The sequence below is a fragment of the Rattus norvegicus genome, chromosome 15 (genome assembly GCF_036323735.1).
Source record: "Rattus norvegicus strain BN/NHsdMcwi chromosome 15, GRCr8, whole genome shotgun sequence".
In the NCBI taxonomy this organism is placed as follows: Eukaryota; Metazoa; Chordata; class Mammalia; order Rodentia; family Muridae; genus Rattus; species Rattus norvegicus.
In genome coordinates this window covers 105,117,877-105,137,243 of record NC_086033.1, presented here as the reverse complement: position 1 = coordinate 105,137,243, position 19,367 = coordinate 105,117,877, and the positions used below count along the sequence as shown (strand labels likewise).

Sequence of the window (19,367 nt, the reverse complement as noted above, 5' to 3'; positions counted from 1 at the left end):
TTTTGTTAACTGAAAACTTTATTTATTTTATCCACAGAGCACCAGAGAAGCAGAAATCAAACTGAAAAGCGAGAGCAGAGTGAAGCTCTTTTACTTGGACCCAGATACCCAGGTAAGAGCTAATTCAGCATTTAAAATGTAAAGGTCATGAAAGTTTAATATTCAGTTGAATACTCAGAACAGTGTTTAGCCAGCTTCCGAGAAGGCACCAGCCTGGATCTTGAGGTCGACAGTTATCGTCCATATAAGGTACACCTGAAAATAACCATTAGACCGTGGCCCACATCACTGCAGACACCCAGAGGCAGTAACACTTCTCAGCTAGCTTCAGTTCCTGCCAGAAGCCTGAGAGTATGTGTAACCCACATCTAGGTTTCACAAAGTCCAAACACAGTGTGACAAAGATCTTCAGGGCCCAGGATGGCGAGTGCCACATAGGTGCCAGGAAGGGACAAGGGTCTGCTATATTTCCTAAGTGCAGTTGTCCCCCACATCTGTGGTATTTTTAATAGAACAGCCTCTCCCATTTAGCTTTAATAATAACTATTTTCTCTGTTTCTTCACTGACTTCCTTTTTGTACACTGTTTACTGTGGTAATATGCACAAAGCACAAACCTTACAATTTTAGCTATTTGAAAATAGAATTCAAATAAAAAGCAAACCAATTCAGTGGTATTAAATATGTTCTCTGCAACCGTTACACCATCTGTTTCCAGAACAGTTGAATGTTTTCATCTTTCCAAATTGAAACCCTTTTAAATAGCAGTCCCCCATGCCTGGTCATCCCTAAGACCCCAGCTCTAAGAATTAACTATTTTAGCAAGCTCATCAATGTGGAGTCGTGTAGAACCTGCCTCTTGTGCCTTCTTTTACGTAACATGTTTCCGAGGATTTATTTATCGATCAATTGTTCTATGTGCTGGGCAGTGCATGTGCTGTGAAACTTCAGCCACACGTGGAGGTCAGAGGACGACCTCAGAGTTGGTTCTCTCCTTCCACACTCCGGTCTGCAGGCTCGCATGGCACACAGTTTACCCAATCCAAAATCTCCTTTTATTTTTAAGACAGCATCTCACTATGTATCTCTGACTGGCCTCAAACTCACAGAGAGCCACCTGCTTCTGACTCTCTAGTTCTGGGTTTATAAGTATGCGCCACCAGGCCCAGCCCTGAATTTCCTGTTTAGTAGTGAGTGTGCATGTTTGACTGTATGCACGCATGTGTGTATGTACGTATGTAATGCAATGTATGCCCTTACACATGGGTGTTTAGGTTGTTTATAATGTTAATCCATCAAACAGGTATATCCTCACGTGTGTGACTGTCATGAGTAACAGCGTGTGTCTAGTAAATATGTCTACTAAATATTAACCAAGCCACAGCGCTATAGTGGATGGGCATGTACAGCTTTCCCAGGTTTTAGGCAGTTTTAAGTGAGACCATTCATGCTGGGATTTTTCAACAGGAGCACCATGTGTTTATATGTCCACATTTTCTTTTTAAAGAAACTCGACTTCTCATCTGCTGAACCAGAAGTGAAGCCATTTGAAGAAAAGTTTGGGAAGAGGATTCTCGTCAAGTGCAATGATTTGTCCTTCAACCTGCAGTGCTGTGTCGCAGAGAACGAGGAAGGACCCACGACAAATGTAATTTTCCTTTTCAAAAGTGCAGGCATTCTTTTTAAAAAAGTCTCCTCCTGCCTCGCAACACTTCATATTTAGAGAGGAGAATGTTAGTGTTACTATAAATCTTCCTGCTATACTCCAGGCTGGACTGACGTCCCAGCTGGGCAGGTCAGTCCCCTGGCCAAGGGAGCAGGAGACAGGCTCACCGTAACCCATGCTGAAGAGATAGGAGGGATAATTAGCTCTCTCATATTACTGTATTCTTTCTCCTTCCCAGAATCCCCACCTCCCAGCACAGTCCCTACATAAGCTAATCATCCATGGGGCTACACACACACACACACACACACACACACACTTTTTCTGTATTTCTTTCAGATACTATCAGAACCCTGTTTCCTGATACTCTGGTCTTCTCAAAAGCTCCCTTCCCATCACATGGCTGCTTGTCCACCACATATCTGACCTCTGTGCTGGCTTAAAAAGCATGGGTTTCTCCCCACTTTCCTCCATGCATGGCTTTCTCCTCTCTTTCCTCCGTTCCGTTTCCCTGGGCAGCTGCTGACTTTTACAGCTAAGTTGCCAAGGGGATTTAAATTTAAATTGTAATAAAAATGTCCTCAAGTTTCCAAACAATTTTTGAAGAATAAATGTTGAACAATTTCAGGTGTCACAGGTTTCTCCTTACATTGCAGCCAGGGTGCACAGACCTTGCCCAGAGATGTGCAGGGCTTACCCTGGGGTATGGGTGGGTAAGGGGAGCCTGTAGCCAAGGATAAGCTGGCAGACTTAGCAGCATGTTCCAGGATACGGGTTCCATCTTAGACGCTCCGAGGAGACCAGCTGCCCGACCTGGAGAGCATGCATTTAATAGTGAAGCTCATGAAGGGGGGATGAAAGTTTTGTTTCTTACAATGCTTTATAGTCTCATCTGTGTGACAAGGATGAACGTTGTCATGTCAGATAACTTTCAAGGAGACAGTCATTAAACAGGGCTCATCACTCTGCTTACATAGCAGCATCTGTCCCAACCGTCTTTATGATCATGGGGTTTTATTGATGTTATTGTTCAGGTGGAGCCTTTCTTTGTCACCCTGTCCCTGTTCGACATAAAATACAACCGGAAGATTTCTGCTGACTTCCACGTGGACCTGAACCACTTCTCAGTGCGGCAGATGCTGGCCCCTGCATCCCCAGTGCTGATGAACGGTGGTCAGAGTCCACCTGCCTTCCAGGATGCCCTTCAGGCGGCCATGCAGTATCCGAAGCAGGTGGGGAAAGCTCGCACCACTCAGACTTCTTGTTATATGTTAGACATGCTCGGTGAGGCCTTGCCATGCACCAGTGGGCTGTTTCTGTCGTTAATATAGGGCAGGGTATATAATAGTGGACTGAAAGCAAATGGAGGGAGAAGTGGTCTGCCTGTCACTCATTTCCGTAAGCCTTCTCCTGTGCGCCTTTCCCACCAAGCAGACTTTTTGAGCAGATGTGGATTGAGGAACCTCTGAGGTGTTCAGCCTTGGTCTCCTCACTGGTTGGACTGTCATGCTATCGTCTGCTGCTTTTGTGGTGAGGGGACATTCATCTGTGAATTCTCCTGACTAAAGAGAACCATTGTCTCTCTAGGGAATATTTTCAGTCACGTGTCCTCACCCAGACATATTTCTTGTGGCCAGAATTGAAAAGGTCCTCCAAGGAAGCATCACGCACTGTGCTGAGCCTTACATGAAAAGCTCAGACTCTTCTAAGGTAGGAATGGCTTTCATGCTTTGCAATTGCTTAAAAGTAACAACTTATGAAATGGCTTTCATGCCAAACTTCAAACTTAGGAGGTCAGAGGTGAGCCATACTCGATAGTCTAAAGCACATAGATGGGTTGGGGAGATGGCTCTGACGCTGAGGCACTTGCTGCAAGTGTGAGGACCGGGATGCTAATCCACAACACCCACATCTGCCCCGTCTCTAGTCCCAGCACTCGTGAAACAGAGAGCGAACCCTCAAGGTAAACTGACTAGTTAGACTAGAATCAGCAGGCTCAAGGTTTGAGTGCGAGCTAGCTCTTCAGTAAACAATGTGGCAAGCCATCAGTAAGATGCCTCATTCAACTTCAGTCCTCCACAAACATGCACACATGTACACAGCCTTTACACACTTGTGCAGACATGCACACACATGTAAACAATCTTTATATACACATGTGCAGAATGCACACACGTACACAATCTTTGTGCACATGTGCAGACATGCACATACATGTACATAGATTTTACACACTCATGCAGACATGCACACACATGTACACAGTCTTTATATACACATGCAGACATACATCAGTCATGATGCACACCACACATGGAAAGATGAATACTAAATCATAGAGAGCAGTTACATGTATTTACTGTCCATTTTGATTTTATGTACTTGGTTTGTTTTCGTCCATGCAGAGAATCAAGCCCAGTTATCGGCACATGCCAAGCATATATTCTGTCCCTTTGCTAAGTTCTAGCTCCTATGTGTCCAGTTCTTACTAAAAGTATTCTCTTAACCACCGAGCCACCTCTCCAGCCCTTAGTGAAAGCATTCTCACATGTAAATAAAACGTATCATTTGCTATTCTATTCTAACAAATTAGTTTTTCAAAGGAATTATTAGCTTGATACTAAGTTTTGTCTCATCTAAAAGCACATGTTTTGAAGTCAGCCATTGCTGATGTGCCCCTTGGGTTCTGGAGTCATATTGTAACCCACATTATAGAACTACTAAGTATCAGAAGTCTAGGAACTTAGGAAATAGCGACCTACAAGTCTTCAGTTGTTTTCTTACTGTCCCGTGCCTGGAGAGGCCCAGGACAATGGTTGCAGCTTTCTCACAGCTCTTCATTTGGGTTGGACAGGGATGCTGAGAGCTGTTAGAGCGTTGGTTTGGTTTGATATTAAGTGTTCATTTGAGAGAGGCCCCAGTGCACGAAGAAGGAATGGTCGGCCGACCCAGTGTGGGTGGACACCTCAGACCTCACACAGAGGCTTACCAACATGGCTCAGAGATTTGAAAACGTCATTCCTGTGGCCACCTATATATCCTAGGCACAGCCACCAGGATAGAATGGTCATTAAAGGACTAAGAAGATCTGAGTGCTGAGTGCCAGCATAGCCAGGGCACTTCTGATGCCTCTCACCTCCGTGGCCCCAGTGTCCCCCATGTGAGCACAGAATAAGGTTGCCCAGCCTGCCTTCCTTACAGGCCAGGGTGAGAATCACTCAAACATGGGACAGGCAGTGCGGAGAACAACACACATCCATGAAATATCCCTGAGTCCAGCTCCCATTGAGTAAAAGTCCATTTGCCAGTAATCTTCAAACGCTAAGTTTTTTGGCTGATAAAAGCTGAATGGAGTATGCTTCCTGGAGAGAAGCCATCTTAGTATTTCAAGCCAAGTCCGAAAAACATTGGATAAGAAGTTCTTTTGATCTGTTTAGTGGTGAATCCACAGTGACCTCGGGCAGGGCTGTGCTGACAGAAGGTGTGTCCGAGGTGCATATGATCCACATCCACGTGGCTGCTTCTGCCTGCACACACATGAGCTGAAGTCCAGCAGTGCATGCTGGAGCAAAGCAGAGGCATCACGGTGGGCCAACATTTCCTCGGCCTGCTTCCCAGCATTCCTCACAGCTCCACAGCATCTCATGAAGTCAAGGCTCGAGGCTCACCCATCTCATAGCTGGAGAGAAGTAGTGATAGATTGGCATGGGGCTATTACCTTGTTTTGCCAAAAGCTTTGCTCTCCTCTTCCCAGGCTGTGTAGTATTCACCCAGACCATCACTTGGAACAGATTTCCATTGGGTGGGGCAAGGGAGGGCTCTGGAGGAGACGTAAGCATTGAGTTCTTGCTTTCACAAGTATTTTCCCTCTGTGCCCTTGGTTGGCTCTCATTTTCCACAGGGAAGACGTGAGTCTGTTAAACCCTCATGTGTAGTATTGATTTTACCCTGCCATGTACTTGCACATGGCTGCTCCAATCTTTTAGAGGACTTTTTGTGGTGCTTGAAATAAAACCCAGGGCCTTAGGTGTACTAGGTCACCATTCCTTCCTTACTGATTTGTTTGAGGCAAGATCTTACTATGCAGCTAAGACTGGCCCTAAACCTGATCCTCCTGGCTCTGTCTCCTAGTGCTGGGATTGCAGATGTGCACTATGATGCCTAACTAAAATTCTCAAATCCAAACGTATTTACTGTAAACTCGTGGGAGGAAGAATTAGGTGTCTTTGTTCAAGGACCATGCACTCCCAGAGCCTGCTATAAATCACTCAGGGAGGAAGGATATATACACACCACTAAAAAAGAAAGGGTGTGCTAGATACTCTCCTGGCATCCGTTTGAATCAAGATTGTTTTCGGTTCACCCTTGAAGGTAGTGATGTCTTCCACAGCATGAATGTGGAAGGATCCGGGTTTTATAGTGAGACGGCTCACCACGTAGAGGCCTATCATCTGCGGGATCACAGAGCTGCTCTGATGGACCTTTGCATGGGCAGCTCTGTTGCTCTCGTCCTGTCTCCTAGTGAGTGCTTCTCATGCTTGATGGTGTGTGCAGATCACTGGAGGGCCTGCAGCAGGCAAATCATGGCCCACAACGTCTAGGGCATGATGCTTGTCTGACGGTCACCCTGACTCTGCAGCTCAGAAGGAAACGAAGCCTCTCAGCTGTGAGAAGTTTCTCAAAGACTGTCTGATTTGACACACTCAAGTAACGTGAATGACTTCAGACTCCTTCCTACACACAGCATTCAGTCCCCTCTGGACTATCCTAGACCACAGGCTCCTTCCTACACACATCACACACACACACACACACACAAACACACTACACACATACCACACACACACCACACACACACCACACACATATACACACACCACACACACACCACACACACACACACACACATACCACACACACACACCACCACACATACACATACCACACACATATCACACACACACACCACCACACACACCACATACACACACACACACATACACACACATACCCCACCCACCCACACACACCACACATACACATACCACACTACCCCCCCCCACACACACACACAGCATTTGGGTTCCCTCTTGATTATCTCAGATCATGGAGGAGAAAGCATGGGGCAATTGATTACCCATAGACCCATTCTTCATACATGTCATCGGCCAAAAGCCAATATGTTTGATGTGTTCTGTCAACTCAGGGCAAGCAGAATTGGTCTTGAGGCAGTGATAGTGTTTATGAAGGAAAAGTGCAACAATTGAAGGCCCGGGTGTGGTTAAGCGAGCACCTAGTTATGCCTCCCCTATGCACGTCTCCCAGGTTGTGGTGCGGGTTAGGAGCTGAGGAAGCTTAGTGTGTTCTTAGTGTTTCCTCAAACTCTGGTACATGGATATTTGGGCATGGATGCCTCAGTGTCCTATAATTAGCCCTTAGTCAAAAAGAAATAAAATCTGTGAGAGGAAGGGTGCTGCAGAGTGGCCTGCTTGTAGTTTGCAAAGACCGAAAGGATATGTATGCACCTTGGAAATAAACTCTGTAATTCTGAGAATCACTGCCAGGGTCTACGCTAAATGAAGAAGTCTGACTGGCTTTGACGCCAGCGCCATCAGTGCTGTAGGCAGGGCCGGGTGGTATGGTGAGGGCTGGTTTAGCGATCACGTGGTGGTAGCTGCTCTGGTCTGGTCTCCTGAGGCTGAGCATCTCAGGGCTCTTCTGGTTGTTCCAGGTCGCTCAGAAGGTGCTGAAGAATGCCAAGCAGGCATGTCAAAGACTAGGACAGTACCGAATGCCGTTTGCTTGGGCAGCAAGGTAAGGGAGAACGCCTTTTATAACTGGGATGGACCGATGGACAGACAGACCAACACACAAGTTGGCCTACCTATTGAGTTGATTATCCTGAGTCAGAGATTCAAACTGGAGAGATCAAAAGTAAATAATCCCCAGTTCTGAGCAAGGGCTCGGAGAAGAGAGGACTCCAGCAGGGCAAACAGGAGGTTTGTCCTGAGAGAGCCCTGGCCACGTGCCTCCAGCTCAGATGGTGCAGCTGGGGACTCGAGGAGCAGCCTCTCGCTGTCTCCCCCGACCCCCGTGTCCCGTGTGAATGTGTGTGCTGTTTCCTCGGTACAGATTTTTGGCTGGGAACAGTTTTCTGTGTAAATCAAGTTAGTTGTGGTCTTCCTTATTAATACTTACAGCGTTGGGGGACAGTGGGTTTCTGTTGGCCACAACCAGTGGAATCGTAACTAGTCTGTGTGCAGAGACCAGAATCGTCCTTGTTTTGGTCTTTGGAAACTCAGCCCTTGACGTATTGCTTCTCTGTCTCAGGACGTTGTTTAAAGACACATCTGGAAACCTGGATAAAAATGCCAGGTTTTCTGCCATCTACCGGCAAGACAGCAATAAGCTCTCAAATGAGGACATGCTCAAGCTGCTCGCAGACTTCCGGAAGTGAGTTCCACACCTTTGCTTGTTCCCACACCTGAGGAGCTCTGTGGTGGTGGTGGGGGGGAGTCATGTAAATTAGTTTGTGGGGCAGAGGAGGAATGGGTGGGGACAGCGTTTCCTCAAGGACAGAAGGAACAGAAGATTCTGCTTGACTTGAATTCTTACTGATTGTGTAGCATGGATTGGGGGTGGAGGTAGGCACAGGCAGGAAGAGCCTACTTGAAGGACCCCTGTCAGATGCACAGGCCGCAGCAAAGCCACTGCAGGAGGCAAACAGAAGCAGTGGACCACTTCAACTTGTAGAGGTGCAGTTACTGGTCTGTGGCTTCCTGACTGGGTATTAGGAAGAGGAGAGCAGTGGCCAAAGATAAACAATTGACAGGTGTCTGACTTGCAAGATTGATTGAAGGGTCTCCTGGTACTACTGAACAAATGTGGGGAAAGGTGATAATTTACATAATCCTTACTTTAGCTGTAACTATAGCAAACCAGATCACATTGTAATACCGAGAAAGGTGCCCCCAGCTAAAAGCTTAAAGGACGTTGGTAGGACATTTCTCCCAGTCTGCAGGAGACAATACTTTCTGCTTCCCCCAGCTCCCGGTTTCCTGGGATTTCCTTGGCTTATAGCAGATTGCTCCAGTCTGCCTGTCTTCCAGTGGTCGTCTTCCTGACTGTCCCTGTCTTAATCTGTCACAGGAGTCTCAGAACAGCACACAAAGACACAAGCAGATATTCCCAACCTATCTCTACACATTAGCTTTCACTTTTGTCTGGAGAGGGAAGTGTGGCTTTCAAGGAATGGTGTTAAGTCTATTTACCACGTCTTACACACACGTTGTTATGGGTAATAACGAGAAATACTGAACATAGGTGTGATCAGAGCTGTGGATTCCCTGCCTTGTAGGAGTTAGTTCAAGGGGAGCCCAGAGCATAGTGACATTGGTGTGCAGGCGTAATGCTTCTGTGCACTGTGTAACACTTACCCTTGTGTTATTCAAATGCTGATTTCTCTGCCCTCATAGCTTGTTTCAATCCAGACACGAACGACATTGTAATACTTATACCAAGAATCTCGTTTGTGTAAACAGTTCTTACTTTTTCTTCTCTGCCTTGTTAGGAAGTCACCCAACAACTGCACAGAATAGAGAGCAGGGTGTGATGTCCGCCAACCAGAGGAAGGAGGGAGGGAGAGAGGGAGATTGAGATTAGCGAGGATGGAGCACTTGGAGCTGTGAGGAAGGAGTCCTGAGAGAGATCATAGAAACACACACGATTAGCATAGACAGTAAAGGTAGATCATTTAACTGCTCAGCTATTGAGGTGCAGTTTTAAATAAAGCTTAGTTTCTCTGTATAGTTATTAGGGGCTAGCATAAGATAAATATAGTCACCAGTTTACTTCACTGTTTACATTTATGTCAAGAATAATTCATTCACAGATGGAGCCCCATGTTGGGTGCCATTTTGTTGAAGTTTGGCCTGGTTTGTTCTCCCAGCCCCACACTCCCAGAAATCAGAATCAGACTCAAAATATATTGACAAATACCTTGGCCATTTTGGTAGGCTCTACTCTTGATAGATCATGACTAAACTGTTCCATTTATTTTAACCTACATTCTGCCACATGGCTGGTTACCTGTGCTCAGGTGCCCTGCGTCTGTCTCATTACATCTTCCCAGGCCAAACTCCCACGCCCAGCTCTATCCCAGAATCCTTTCTGCCTCCTGGATGTCCCACCTCCATTTCCTGCCTAATCCATAGGCCATTGGCTTTTTAAATTGACAGATGGTGCATCCATACAATGCACAAGATACTCTCTCTGCATTGATGGTTTGTTCTGAAAGATGTTAGTTATAGACAGGCCAGGCCCACAGTGTGAGCAGAAAGGGAGCACGTAGATCTCAAAGCACAGTGTTATCCTGGTCACAGAGTGGGTGAACGAACAGACATTGGATTTGTATAGGCAAGCTTCAAACAGCATTTCTCAGAAGTCATTCCCACATATAGTCGGGGCAAGAAATAATGATACAGGATAGAGAAATTTCCAGTGAAGATTGTTGAACTAAAGTTCGATCGTTTTACATCTGCCCTTGAGGGAACTCTGTAAAAAGGGTGAAGATGCCATTCAGTCGTGGTTGGTGAGACTGAGGAGGGGACGCTCAGTCCTCTTAGGTGCCTACATTTGACAGTATTATTTGTCATGAACTGTTTCTGAGTCATTGAAGAAGATAGCACCGCTTAGCTGTAGCCTCACAGCTTCGGCTGGGGCTTACTCGATGTTGTGTGGGATGTTGTCGTGTTACGTTGTTCACATGGAGAGAGAAATGATGGCCCTGTGTACCACGAGAATGTGTATTTGCACGAAACTGACACGCCTGAGGACCGATTTCCCAGAGCTCCTGTGGGGTGTCACTGGGGTAGTGTACGGTGGTGTGGATCATGGAGAGTTGCTGACCCCATAGCTGGGCTCTCGACACATCTCTCACAGCGGTACAGAGGCACAGTGCAGCAGGGTGAGGCTGGGCTCTCCTGGAGTTCTCTTGGTTAGAACCTTTTCAACTGAAAGCCAGGGATGTGGAGACAGTGCCTTCCTGACCGTTTCCTCTCTGGGGATGTCCGGGAGTTGATGTTGTAGTCAAGTACAAACAGAAGGAAAGCAGGGCTGAGAGTCCCTGACAGTGATTGTGGGGTACACCACCCCAAGACAGATGATGTATTCCACATAGTCTATGATCATAGTGGAGGAAGAACTTAAGAGTTTTGAGTGATGCTCTAATTCAGGTGAGCAATTTTTCTAGGACAGGCTGCTAAAGGGATCCCTGTGCCAGCAGAGTCTTAAAAGCAGGAGGTTGGAACATTGTGTAAGTGGGAATACCGCCCAATGTTGAATCTGCTGCCCCCCTGTATAGGTTACTAATATGTTTCATAAAGAACCATCTTCCTTAGGTTTATCCTATCCTATCCTGAGGGAAACACATAGAAATCAACTTAGATTAATTTCCTGTCCTAACCCGGCACTCAAGTCTGTGTGTGTGTGTGTGTGTGTGTGTGTGTGTGTGTGTGTGTGTGTGTGTGTGTGGTGGAGGAGGTCTGCGGCACCCTAGGTGAGGCTCTTGTCCACACCAAAACACTAGGGGGCTTATCTCCTCAGATCCCTGTTTGGGCATCATTTGCCGAAGCCTTGAAAGTAGTCTTATATAAATTTTAGTCACAAATCACAAGTTTTATATTAAAAAAACAGTCATTTTTGCTTTAAGTTCTCAGGGTGCATATCTACTCATGAACATTTTTTCACTAAATCATATCAGGAAGCCTAGGGCAAAAATGGGTACAAGAAATCAATCATCTTGATCACCAGCCCAGCCTTAGCAAGAACAGCACATCAGCTGGTACTAGTTGGACTGCCACTGTTCTTGTTCCCTGACCCCAAAACACCCCCGGCTCAATTGTCAAGCGTGTGTCTTTCTGAACTTTAAATTGTTCCCCAGGGTTTTCTCATCGAGCCACTAACAAATCATCTGTACCTAACTTTACTAACAATTACATCTCTAAATTCTTTCTGAGGGTGGTTAATAAAAGCCATGGCCAAAAGCAACCTGGAGACGGAAGGGTTTTATTTGGCTTATACCTCTCTGTCACAGTCTGTTGAGGAAAGCCAAGGCAGGAACTACAGCACGGTCCACAGATGAATTCTGCTTACTGGCTCGTTCCTCATGGCTTCCCTGGTTTCCTTCCTTATACAACCAGGACCTCCTGCCCAGGGGTGGCACCACCCAGTGTGCTGGGTACTCTCATAGCAATCATGAATCAAGAAAACATCTCAGGCTTACCTGCAGGTCAGCCTGACAGAGCCCTGTTCCCCGAGGTTCCCTCTTCCCAGATGACCCTAGCTTGTGTCCAGTGGACAAAACTAACCAGCATATGCACTGGGCTTTGGTGTCCCTTGGTAACACTGTGAAAGACCTGACTCAGCAGGAGGCTTGTGAAGAGCATGTTCCAGCATTCTGTTCTCCAGGGACAACCTGTGCCATGTTGACCCAGTCGCCTTGAGCATATCTCTTTTAAATTGTGTGGCTAAGCCGGTGCCACAGAGGAAAACAAACAAAGCCCTGGCAGGACGTGTTTGCCATGTTGACATGTGATATCCCGTGCAGGAGTCAGGGGTGCCTGTGCATGAGGGGCAGCTGTTCAGTCATTGGAGTAACTGGTCAGAAGGGCAGCAAATGAGCTGGTGTCTGTGTGGAAGCGGAGAGTTTAAGAACCTGTTCTTGGCAGTATTCTGTGGAGCATAAGGTTATAATCAATGACGGTTATGAACGCACACTATGCTGATTAAATGCCCCCATGTCGTGGAGCTCTTAGGAAGAACAGAGACACTCGGCATTAGAACTTGGATTTAGGAGGATTATGGCTCAAACATAAAAAGATGGAATCTTATCAGAACAAAAATAAGTTCTGATCTGAGGTCCCAAAGCACATCTTATCCCCCCAGAGGATCTGTGATTGACTCCCAGCACCTGTCAGACAGCTCACAAACACCCATAACAGGTTCCGGGGGATCCGATGCCTCCAGCCTCCTAGGACACCGGAATTCACACACACATACCCTCCCCCATACCTCATATACACATGACTAAAAATAAACCAACTTTAAAAAGAAAGGGTGTGGCGGCCGTGGGTGGTTGGATGAGCAAATACTTGGGAGAAGGGACTTTTCCATCTATGAGGAAGAGGGGCCCTATTGTCAGAGGGCTGTGCTGGTTTCTTTGACAATAGGAGCAGCTCTTACCGGGAACAATATATCGTTATGTCCTTTTCCTGCAAATGCCACTTGAGAATTGAGACTTTACAGTTAACCTCCCTTGTTTTTCTCTTTTGTTTGCAGACCTGAGAAGATGGCCAAACTCCCAGTGATTTTAGGCAATCTAGACATTACAATCGACAACGTTTCCTGCGACTTCCCTAGTAAGTGTTCCGTTCTGTGTAATAAGCAGCCTGCATTTTCACTCAGTTGGATTTTCCTGTGGTCTGTGTTATTCGGGATTTCTTTTCAGATTACCTGAATTCATCATACATTCCCATGAGGCAGTTTGAAACCTGCAGTAAGTCTCCGATCACCTTCGAAGTAGAGGAGTTTGTGCCCTGCATACCCAAGCACACCCAGCCTTATACAGTCTACAGCAATCACCTTTATGTTTACCCCAAGTACTTGAGATACGACAGCCAGAAGTCTTTTGCCAAGGCAAGCGCACAGACTCACACGTCTCCGTTATGACTTAGCTCTGAGGCTCTTTTATAAATGTGGGGGGGGGGGGGTTAGAGTTATAGTTATTAGTGTATGTATACACTGGCCTTCCTTGTCGTTCCCCCTCACATCTTTCTCTTACATACCTCTGCAGGCCAGAAACATTGCAATCTGCATTGAGTTCAAGGATTCCGATGAAGAAGACTCGCAACCCTTGAAGGTTTGTTTCTCAAATAATTAACACAACCTCGAACAATATGGTGTTATAAATGTCACAGAACGCGTAGGTTAAGTTCTTGGTCCTAATTGACTGTACGTTTTGTTGTTCTTTTTGGAGGTAGGATCTCTTACGTAGTTGCTCAGTAAGCGTGTGTTAAATACCCACCATCATGAGACTTTGACTGGGCACTAAGAGTCATGGTATAAATAAGGAAAAGTCTCTTCTGCTAAGTAGAAGGGCTAAGTATGTAAACCATGGGAACAGCAGTCAGCCAATGTTGCCTGCGACCCACAGATAGCACCACGGCTCTTCTCCAACATTTACAATCCTGCGGCTGCAGACTTCACATAGGTGAATTCCTAGCTTTAAGATCATCGCAGGGACTTAAGTTGCTCACTGCTGTTTACTTCAGCGGAACCTAAATCCAAGCAGCCCAGCTCAAGAGCCTAAATGCTTCACTATGTTAAAATGACTTCCCCAGAAAAGGAGGAGACAAATGTGTAAAACAATACTAGTCATTCTCAAGATCTGTCAAGTTTAGGTTGGGGTGGAGGAGTGCGTGACTCGCTCGCTCTCTTTCCGAGCTCTAGGGTCCTTCTCCCACCCCTCATAAAGGCAGGCCTGGTAGCTCGCCTTGTAACGCCCGCACTCCAGCAGTGCGGGCAGGAGGACTTCTGGGCACACAGGGAGTTCCAGGCCACAGGGGACTATGTGAGACCTGTCATAAAGGGAGGGAACCAGAAAGGGAAGGGAGAAAGTGAGCAGGACAGGAGAAAAGGAAATTCACAGTTTACTGACAAATGTTGTCATGGAGAGAAGGCTACCTGAAATAGAAGACGTTGAATAAACTTTAATGTATTTAATGTATTTATTTTAATTTGGACAAATACAAATTTTTGTACAGAAAAATGCTGAGAGGACAGAGGAAAGAGTTGCCCATTTCTGGAAGGATAGTCAAGAGCAGAGGACATTTGCACAAAGGGATCCTATAGGCAAAGGTGTGGGGGGGGCATGGGAAAAGAATCGCAGGGTGTCAGTGGGAAGGGGTGGGCCATAGGCTAGGGAAGATCTCTGGTTCACTGGGACCCCAGAGTTAAGTGTCCTGTAGACCCAGGCTCTCTCAGGCAGATGCAGTCTGAGTATTTAAGTTTCTACTGAAGGGGCCACTTTGTGTATAACACACCTGACCAATTGCTCCATCAACCGAATCCTGACTCTCCCTTTAGTGCATTTACGGCAGACCTGGTGGCCCAGTGTTCACAAGGAGTGCCCTCGCTGCAGTCCTACACCATCAACAAAGCCCAGAATTCTACGATGAGGTAACGATGTCTTCAAGGGATGTCAGTAGTTTGACCAGTCTTAATAGAAGCATGAAGTTACTTGCCGAGTGCAAGTAAAACTATGTCTAATGCTGAAGTCATAGCATTAGAACTGGTGTTTGTTTTACATATTCTTTTCATTTAAGTTACACCTTTAGTGCTAAAAATAAAAATGCAAATTGCAAATAAATGAAAGAAAATTCTTTTTTTATTTTATTTTTTTCATCTTTATTAAATTGGGTATTTCTTATTTACATTTCAAATGTTATTCCCTTTCCTGGTTTCCAGGCAAACATCCCCCTAACCCCTCCCCCTCCTCTTCTATGTGGGTGTTGCCCTCCATCCTCCCCCAATTTCTACCCTCCCCCCAACAATCAAGTTCACTGGGGGTTCAGCCTTGACAGGACCCAGGGCTTCCCCTTCCACTGGTGCTCTTACTAGGCTATTCATTGCTACCTATGAGGTCAGAGTCCAGGGTCAGTCCATGTATAGTCTTTGGGTAGTTGCTTAGTCCCTGGAAGCTCTGGTTGCTTGGCATTGTTGTTCATATGGGGTCTCGAGCCCCTTCAGCTGAAAGAAAATTCTTTTTTTTTTTTTCCTTTTTTTCGGAGCTGGGGACCGAACCCAGGGCCTTGTGCTTGCTAGGCAAGCGCTCTACCACTGAGCTAAATCCCCAACCTGAAAGAAAATTCTTAATTGTACCTTTAGCACCACAGTTAATGTTCTAGTAAAGCTCCTTTTAAATTCATCCTTGGACCTAATCACTGTTGAATTGTCCTGTGTATTGGTAGGTTTTCTCCTACAGAAATGTTTACTCTCAGACTGATAGTCATGGGGTAGCATGATCTTACAGTGATCTAAAACTTACATATGCCTTCTGATGTCTTCAGAACTTACCTACTTAATACCCTGATTTGACCAGAGAAACCTTATCAATAACATCACAGCAGTCAGCTAACGCATTCTTTATGTTACATTTTTCTGCATACAGTGATAACCAAGAGAGATCATTTTCTTTTGCCATACTCGGTTTGCTGGAGAGAAACCGCTCACATTTTAGATAGGTTCACACAGCACCATGCCCACTGCAGTAACCGCCGGAGATGGCTTGTGAATTACGGTGCGCTCTCCCGCTAATACAGTTGTGAGCCGCATTGCAGCTTCACATTTCTTTTGCCTATGAACGTTGCCATCTGTTTATATGCATACAGTTCGATGAGTCCTACCTCAATAATTGGTACATGCAGATGTTATGGTAGCAAACTGGGCACGAGTAGGATGGCTGAGTACGTAACAACACTTGCTGCGGAAGCACAAGGACCCTAGTTCGAATTCTCAGCACCAGTATAAAGAGTTGGGCATGGCTGTATAGGCCTCTGTAAGCCCAGAGCTGGGGGTAGGTTGAGGTGAGAGGACCCCTGTAGCCTGGTGACTGCCTCCAGACTCAATGGGAGACCATTCTCAAGGGAATGGGGCAAGTCCTAAGTAAACTCCTTGCACCCTCTTGCTTCCTTGTACTTTGGGTGTGCACTAACGCTCACATGTGTGTGTGTATACACCGTCACACCCACCATGCATCACAAAATAGATGGCCCCCAATATCACATTTACATGCATATATTTTATGTACTCACGAGCACTTCTTTTTCTTAATTGTTCTGACTTTGGAAGTAATGTGGTTTATATGTGAATTTTTTCAAATGGCCACAAGTCTCCCGGAGGGCACTTACGAAGGGGGCACCCAAGTTCTTTATTGCATCATGAGATGGCACAGTGAAGGATCGTGGGCTTTAGCACGTGTGTGGTGCTAGATTTAACTCACAGTGCCCAGAACAAAAGTACACAAAAGTCTCCGTGTAGGAGGCCTGTATAGTTGAAAGCCGGCTGTCTAATCCCCACTATACGTAAGTGAGACTGCTGTGCTTTATGAACTGTTCAGCCCGGATTCTCATGCCTGTGTTTGCATCACGGTGTCTGGTTTCCAGTTTGCATGCATCGGAAACCGACATTAACCCTTCTGCTGTTTCTAGTCGCTGGCTGCTGTGGGATGTTAGATGGTTGCTCTCTCGCCTTTGCAGATCAAGATAGAGCTGCCCGCCCAGCTGCACGAGAAGCACCATTTACTGTTCACCTTCTTCCACGTCAGCTGCGACAACTCGACCAAAGGGAGCACGAAGAAGAAGGACGCTGTGGAGACACAGGGTGGGGCCTCCAGCTTCCCTTCCTTTCTTTTTATAATTTTGTCGTTCCATCAACCCCACACCAGCATTTCTTGATTTTGATTCTCGATATCCATCCTTTTGCGAAGGGTTGCTCTGGCGGGTTTCTAGCCAATGGGATGGTAGCATGCCTGAATTGTATATGTAGCCCACTGGTGGTCTGACTCGATGTGGAGCCTATCTCGGGCCTTCTCATCGCATCGCCTGCTTTGACTGATGGTAACAGTTGTTGTTCCTGAGGCTTGCAGGGTTCTCTAGGCTTGCGAGGCTCTCCCTCCCGCAGGAGTCTGTGAGCTCACAGCGGGTTTTCTCGGTGTTGTTCTTTGTTCTCAACAGTTGGCTTCTCCTGGCTTCCTCTCCTGAAAGACGGCAGAGTGTTGACGAATGAACAGCATATCCCTGTCTCCGCCAACCTGCCGTCTGGCTACCTTGGCTACCAGGAGCTCAGCATGGGCAGGGTATGGATTCGAAGAATGTTGGGTTTAACTCAGTTTCTTTAGAAAACAGTAAGAATGGCTAAAAACAACAATAACACAGAACGAAGATTCTTATCATTGGCTTTCTTTCTTTATTTTGAAGTAAGTGTGTGTACAGTTAGTAGTAAATGTGTGCTTTTGATAACACTTTGTCAGAACTATCCTTCAGGCATTTTATAAGCCTTCAGGCATTTTATAAGCCTTCAGGCATTTTATAAGCCTGTCTGGCGGAGCTACAGCCGAGACATGGAGGTAGCTGGCCTGGCGTGGGCCTTCCTGAGAAGTAACTGTGTTCCAGTAATGATGAGTTCTCAGGAATTCTCTTCCACATGATATAGACCCCGGACGTGAATCTCTTTCCCACATGACTGTTCACTCTGTCTGGAGTCATCCCCATTGCTACTCAGAGTCCTGAGCTTAGGTCTGCTTAAGGTACTTGTGAAACCAGGCATGGTGGTGTAAGCCGTTAGTCCCAGTGTTCGGGAGGCAGCCATGTATCTCTGAGTTTGAGGTCTGCCTGGTCTACGTAGAGTCAAGTCAAGGCTACATAGTGAGACCCTGTCTTGGAAGGTAAGGAGATACTGGTGAAGTAGGGTTCATTCCCAGTAGAATAGACAGTAGTTTCTGACAGCCACAGCAGACAGGACAAAGCCCAGGAGGAAGGGCATGTGCTCAGGGGAAGAAACTGGCAAATACAAATGCAGACACAGCTGCGTTCCTGCTGTGGCCAGCTCTTTGGGTCCCTAGTCCTTCACCAGTGCCCTCATTGATGGCCGAGATAGCTAATCTGTTTGGATCTTTAACCCCTTTTTTTCTTTTCTTCAGCATTATGGTCCAGAAGTTAAGTGGGTGGAAGGAGGCAAGCCATTGTTGAAAATCTCCACTCATCTGGTTTCCACCGTGTACACTCAGGTGTGTGCCGTCTCATTCCAGTGACTGAGACCGTCCGCACTTCTTATCTGTGTAATACAGCATCCTGGTGTCTTATGAGCATATTTTTACACTATAGGCCTGTATTTGAAGACGGTATGTAGAAGGTGCTTATGTGTGATACGCTGATATACATGACAAGTACTTTATAAGTCTATGACATTTTTTTTTCAACAATTTTCCTCTGGTGGAAAGTCTTTAAATGTAGTTTGTATATGGTCAATTTTATAACTTTAAGAACCATTTGTGGGGTTGGGTAGATGACTCAGTGAATAAGAGCAGCAGGTAGGAAATCATGAGTTCCCAGCACCCATGTAACAAGCTATGCATCTCACACATGCCCAGCACCCTAGTTCCAAAGGCACAGGTGTACTAGGGCTTACTGGCTTCCAGCCCAGACAAGAAAAATCTGAGCTCTGGCCAGTTCACAGAGAAGAGATCCTGCCTCAAATGAAATTTCCTCTTCTAGCCCCAGAGCACACACTGGTGTGAGCATCCTTCCACAAATAAGCACATAGATAGACTCAGTTCTCAGAGATGTGTACACACACACACACACACACACACACACACACACACACACACACACACACAATTTTATAAGCCATTCGTGTTTGTTACCTGAAGCACATTCTCTTGTTTCTAGAAGCACACACTAACAGATTTTCTTCTCCTTCTCCCCCTGCCCTCAACCTAGGATCAGCACTTACACAATTTTTTCCAATACTGTCAGAAAACGGAATCTGGAGCCCAAGCCTCAGGGAGTGAACTAGTGAAATACCTTAAGGTACCAAATGGTTTTTACTTAAATGTCTTTGAAAAGTAAGTCGGGTGTTCTTTT

At 46.1% G+C, this 19,367-nt stretch overlaps 1 protein-coding gene across 47 annotated transcripts in view; it reads left to right on the top strand.

Moving 5' to 3' along the window:
- Positions 1 to 19,367, top strand: part of Dock9 (dedicator of cytokinesis 9) — a 271,459-nt gene that overhangs the window by 152,556 nt on the left and 99,536 nt on the right. For all 47 annotated transcript variants that reach the window (XR_010057802.1, XM_063274005.1, NM_001105759.2 and 44 more), the window contains exons 10-23: positions 38 to 112; positions 1,507 to 1,647; positions 2,700 to 2,897; positions 3,253 to 3,375; positions 7,397 to 7,479; positions 7,996 to 8,118; positions 13,003 to 13,082; positions 13,172 to 13,359; positions 13,517 to 13,582; positions 14,809 to 14,901; positions 16,980 to 17,103; positions 17,457 to 17,578; positions 18,422 to 18,508; positions 19,224 to 19,313. Coding sequence is in view for 46 of the 47 variants with exons in the window: in XM_063274005.1 (XP_063130075.1) it covers positions 38 to 112; positions 1,507 to 1,647; positions 2,700 to 2,897; positions 3,253 to 3,375; positions 7,397 to 7,479; positions 7,996 to 8,118; positions 13,003 to 13,082; positions 13,172 to 13,359; positions 13,517 to 13,582; positions 14,809 to 14,901; positions 16,980 to 17,103; positions 17,457 to 17,578; positions 18,422 to 18,508; positions 19,224 to 19,313 (1,593 nt within the window). In the remaining variant the exon portion in view is untranslated. The remainder of the gene's footprint in view (positions 1 to 37; positions 113 to 1,506; positions 1,648 to 2,699; positions 2,898 to 3,252; positions 3,376 to 7,396; positions 7,480 to 7,995; positions 8,119 to 13,002; positions 13,083 to 13,171; positions 13,360 to 13,516; positions 13,583 to 14,808; positions 14,902 to 16,979; positions 17,104 to 17,456; positions 17,579 to 18,421; positions 18,509 to 19,223; positions 19,314 to 19,367) is intronic.